This window comes from Chrysochloris asiatica, unplaced genomic scaffold (genome assembly GCF_000296735.1).
Source record: "Chrysochloris asiatica unplaced genomic scaffold, ChrAsi1.0 scaffold00011, whole genome shotgun sequence".
NCBI lineage: Eukaryota > Metazoa > Chordata > Mammalia > Afrosoricida > Chrysochloridae > Chrysochloris > Chrysochloris asiatica.
Window position 1 is genome coordinate 20955937 of NW_006408529.1, and position 4863 is coordinate 20960799.

The 4863-nt window shown below is 36.9% G+C and overlaps 1 protein-coding gene across 1 annotated transcript in view; it reads right to left on the reverse strand.

Moving 5' to 3' along the window:
* The window catches only part of LOC102814361 (tripartite motif-containing protein LOC642612-like), an 18189-nt gene that overhangs the window by 6972 nt on the left and 6354 nt on the right, over positions 1–4863 (reverse strand). The window contains exons 3-4 of the mRNA XM_006834514.1: positions 1921–1943; positions 689–777 (exon numbers count right to left, since the gene is read on the reverse strand). Of these exons, the coding sequence (XP_006834577.1) occupies positions 689–777; positions 1921–1943 (112 nt within the window). The remainder of the gene's footprint in view (positions 1–688; positions 778–1920; positions 1944–4863) is intronic.

Here is a 4863-nt window from a genome sequence, read left to right on the forward strand (position 1 = left end):
CTATTTCACCCCATAATACTTAAGAATATTCATCTTTATGCATTCCATTTAATTTTGAAAACTTCCAATTATCCTAATTCATACTTCATATATTCCATGTTCTCACATTGTTAATGAAATGTTTTCAGCCATTTCTTTTCATTTTGATTCTTGGCCCATTAGCAAATGATGGTCCCCAAAGCTTTGCTCCATCCACATCACTAAGATTGAACCTAGTTTGAGGAGGTAGATCTTCCTCAGTCATATTTTGAGTATCTTCCAACGTAAGGAGTTCATCTCCACTATATCAGACAATGTTTTGCTGCTTTTCACAAGGATTTCAAAGGCTAATCCCTCAGAATTGGATCATTTACTCCCCTAGTCAGTAAGCTCCATTGAACTCTGTCCATTATGAGTAGTTCTGCTGCTATTTGAAACATCAGTAGCATAGCTTTCAGCATCACAGCAAGACACAAGCCACTACAGTGCAACAAACTGATGGATGTGTGGGAGAAAATATGGTAGAAGGCAAGAAATATTTTATCTAGGCTCCATGCACTAAGAATAGTTTGATATAAATCCTATGAGTAAGGCTTATTCTTTTCTAGTAACTGGCCACTTCTGAAGTAGTAGTTAAGTGGTAGAAATGTAGAGAATTCTGACCTGTGTTCTTATTATAACTGTTCAATGTCTCCAGTGCTTATCTCACCTGAAAATCCTCGCATCCATTCTAACCATCCTTGCTTCATATTCAGTCCTTTCAAAATAGTCTTGGGAAAGTTAATCCTAGACTGGCATCTGTGAACAAAGACAGAGTTAGACTCTCTTTAAGTAATATTGAGAAACTCTTTTGTCCTTATTCCCTTCCTTTATTGGACTACTTCAAGTTACTGTCATGATGATTCTAACTCATTGCCACCCCATGTATATCAGAGTATAACTGTGCTCCATAGAGATTTCAATGACTGATTTTTCAAGGCAGCTCTCTAGGGTTTTCTTTTAAGGCATCTCTTGGTGGACTTAATTGCCAACCTTTGGTTATCAGGTGAGTACATAAACTGTTTGCATTTACTTGGTGCTACCTTAATAAGTAAGCCCTTCCCAAAACATAGGGAAGTCTAGAATGGACATTGTGATAGGCAGAATTTTGAGAAAACACACAAGATTCCCACATTTTGAAACTTACCTTCTTTCAATTATTCTATCAAACACTGATCTAGGTGCTGATGTAATGTGACTTCAAAGATGTAATTAATGTCCTAAATTATTTTGCTATGAAATATAAAGATTAACCTAAATGAAACTGATCTAATCAGGTGGGTCCTTAAAAAGACTCTTGGCAGTGAGAAATATTTGACTTAAGGGAAATGTTCTGTTGGTGGCTTTGGAGATGGAGGGGGAACATGTAAAATAGATCTGAGAGTATTTCTAAAAGCTGAGAGCAACATTTGCATACCAGCAAGAATATGGTACCACTAATCATCCCACTGAATTTCAAGAAACTGAAATCTGCCAACAACCTGAATGAACTTAAAAGAGGACTGGGAACTCCAGATGAGAATACAGCTAGACTTTATTTCAGCCTGTGAGATGCTGAGTGGAGAATTTAGGCATTGCATCCAGGACTTCTGATCTATGAAACTGTGAACCCAGAAGTGGATATTTTAAACTACTATACAATCGTTGGAGAAGGATGTCATGCTAGGTAAAGTGGAGGGTCAGAGAAAAAGAGGAAAACCTCTAACGAGATGGATTGGCTAGGTGGCATCATTGATGGCGTCAAGTGTGGCAGCGGTAGTGAGGTTGGCCCAGGATCTGACATTGTTTCGTTCTGCTGTGCATGGGGTCACTATAAGTTGGTTCTGACTCGATGGCACCTGACAATAACAACAACATGTTTGTAGTAATCTGATACATGAGAAAACTAACACAAACACTTACCTCTGTAAACTATTGCATGGAACCTGAAGGGATAAAGAAATAGAGTTGAAGATAGATAGTTCAAGCAACTCCCGAATTGCATGTCATTTTGGTTAAAAGCACAGATTAAAAATTCTCTTCAAGCACAGTGTATTTTTATTAAACCAAAATAGCCTCAAAACAAACAGAATATCATTGAGATGCGGTTTAATCTAGAAAGAAATATACTTAGTTGGTATTTTTCAAGACAAGAGAATAAAAAAAATATACTTTAGTCCTTCCCAAGATGGGAGCAAGCCCTTATTGGAATCAGAAAGCAATAAGAGGACTTGGTATATTTAGAAAAATTTTGTTTTCCAAAGACTCATCCAATTTACGGTATCTTGTTCCCATTAAACAGTGAATTTAACGTCTTAATGTATTCATTTAATGAGTGCAAATTGCTATTGGTTTGCATTTCTTTCCTCTATACCCACAATTCTGCAAAAATAACTTCCTATTGAGAAGTCTGTTGCAGAAATTGACAGATTATTGCAATCTACATTTTCATTTTGTTCTAACTGTATCACTCATTTATGAAAGTGTCGAGGGTTAATTTTTAAATGTCTTTTAAAAAACTGTGAAAAAATATAATGTAAAAAAGTTTGGCATTCAACATTTTTTACATGTATAATTTAGTGGCATGAATTACATTCATCATGCTGTGCAACCATCATCACTATTCATCTTCAAAATTTCCCATCACCTGTAAGAAAAACTCAGTACCCCTCAACCAGCAACTCTTCTTTTTCTCACTCATACTTCAGGTAAACACTGTTTGTTGTTGTTACATGCCATGGAGTCAGTTCCAACTTATAGCAACCCTGCACAGGGTTTCCAAGATTGTAAATCTTTATGGGAGCAGAAAGCCTCATCTTTCTCCCGCAGAACAGTTGGTAGTTTCAAACTGCTGACCCCGAGGTTTGCAGCCTGATTCATAACCACTACACTACCAGAGCTCTAGTAAATCGATTTCAATAGTTAGCGATTTAAACCCATGTTCGTTGAATTTAGTGGAACGTTCTATTGTCAGTCTTATAAAAATTTGTCTTATAGTAAAGATTAATAATATGGATCAATACAGTGGCAGCAAAAATGGGCCCAGATGTAACAATAATTGTAAGGATGGTACAGAACAGGCCATGGTTCATTCTGCTGTGTGTAGGATTACTATGAGTCACAACCTACTCAACAGCACCTAATAGCAGCATATGTTTACCAGTGGTTTTTCACTGTTATCAATGAAATCCTTTTTCACAGGGAGCCTCACACAGAAGCATACTATACAAAACAGACAAAAGTTGAACTTGTCATCCAGCTACTTGTGCATTCAACAGCTAGTCTACATTTATCCCTATATGCAAAGAACCGCCAGAACGTAATGGTAGGGCTTGCTGTTGTTAAGTGTCATCGAGTCAGTTCCAACTCATAGTGACTTTATATATGAGAAAGACAAAGTGCCCACTACTACTCTCACAAGTAATTTTTATAGTCTGAAGGTTGCTGGTCAACTTTCTGAATCGTGACCAGCATTAAAGAAAAAAAGAATCAGAGTACCTTTTCCACAGCAAAGCTAAGTATGTTTCATGAACCTTGTATCCCAAAGCATTTCAAACAATACTTCTTCCAGTGAGATATGGGTCAAAATAGAAAACCACTGACAGTTTAATATAAGGGTAGATGATTACAGAATTTAAAAATAAATAAATAAAACACTAATGCCATAAAGAAGAGGTAGGAAAGATGATGAAGCTTATACTTGAGTTGTTGCTGTTAAGTGCCATTGAGTCCCTTCCAACTAAATAGTGATCCTGTATAGAATTTCTGAGAGTGGCTGGTGTGTTGAAATCACACTTGCAATTAGCAGTACAGTGATTACCCTACAGGAGTTTACCTCCCCAAGGAGTCTGGAAATGCTTAACTTCTCTGAGGAAGTTAACTCTGAGAAGACAGGAAGTGGAAGGAGGTAGAAGAAGAGCAAAGATTCTCTTTACTCTCTGAGGTAGTTTTAATTAACCCCTAATATGAATTTCCACCAATTGATCTATGAAAGATGAGGCTTTCTGCTCCTACAAAGACTTACAGTTTTGGAAATCCTATATAGGGTTGATATGAGTTGGAACCAAATCAACAACATTTAACAACAGCAAGAAAACTCGTTTCAAGAGATAATTATGGGTAAGGTAACAGCTAAATGAAAACCTGCTTTCTTCTTTAAAGAACTTGTAGTTTTAAGAGAAAGCAATTACCATAAAGCAGATCCCGTTTCTTTCTGTTACTTAACAATATGTTAGGAGCTACTGAGTCTGTTCTTACTCATAGCGACTCTATGCACAACAGAATGAAACTCTGCTATCTTGAGCCATCCTTAAAATTGTTACATATGAGCCCATTGCTGTTCTCATTTGCCAATCCATTTTGTTGGGGATTTTACTCATTTTCACTGGCCCTTCACTTGACCAAGCATGATGTTCTTCTCCAAGGACTGGTCCCTCCTGTTAACATGTCCAAATTATGAGAGATGAAGTCTCACCATACTGGCATTTAATGAGCTTTCTGGCTGTATTTCTTCCAGCACAGATTCGTTTGCTGAGCAAATAATCTGAGAAAATGGATAATATGAAGAAAAACATGGTCTATGATCTTTACCAGTATTTTCAGTCCTCTTCACTTTCAGAAAGCAAGGTTGTACGTTTGCATATCACATATTGTTAATGAGTCTTCTTCCAATTCTGATGCCACGTGTTTTCTTTTTCTTTTTTTCTCATATAATCCACTTTCTTGGATTATTTGCTCAGCATACCATTGATGAATAAGTATGGTGAAAGAATACAACCCTGAATCACATCTTTCCTGATTTTAAACCATTCGGTTTCCCCTTGTTCTGTTTGAATGACAGCCTCTTGATCCATGCACAGGTTGTTG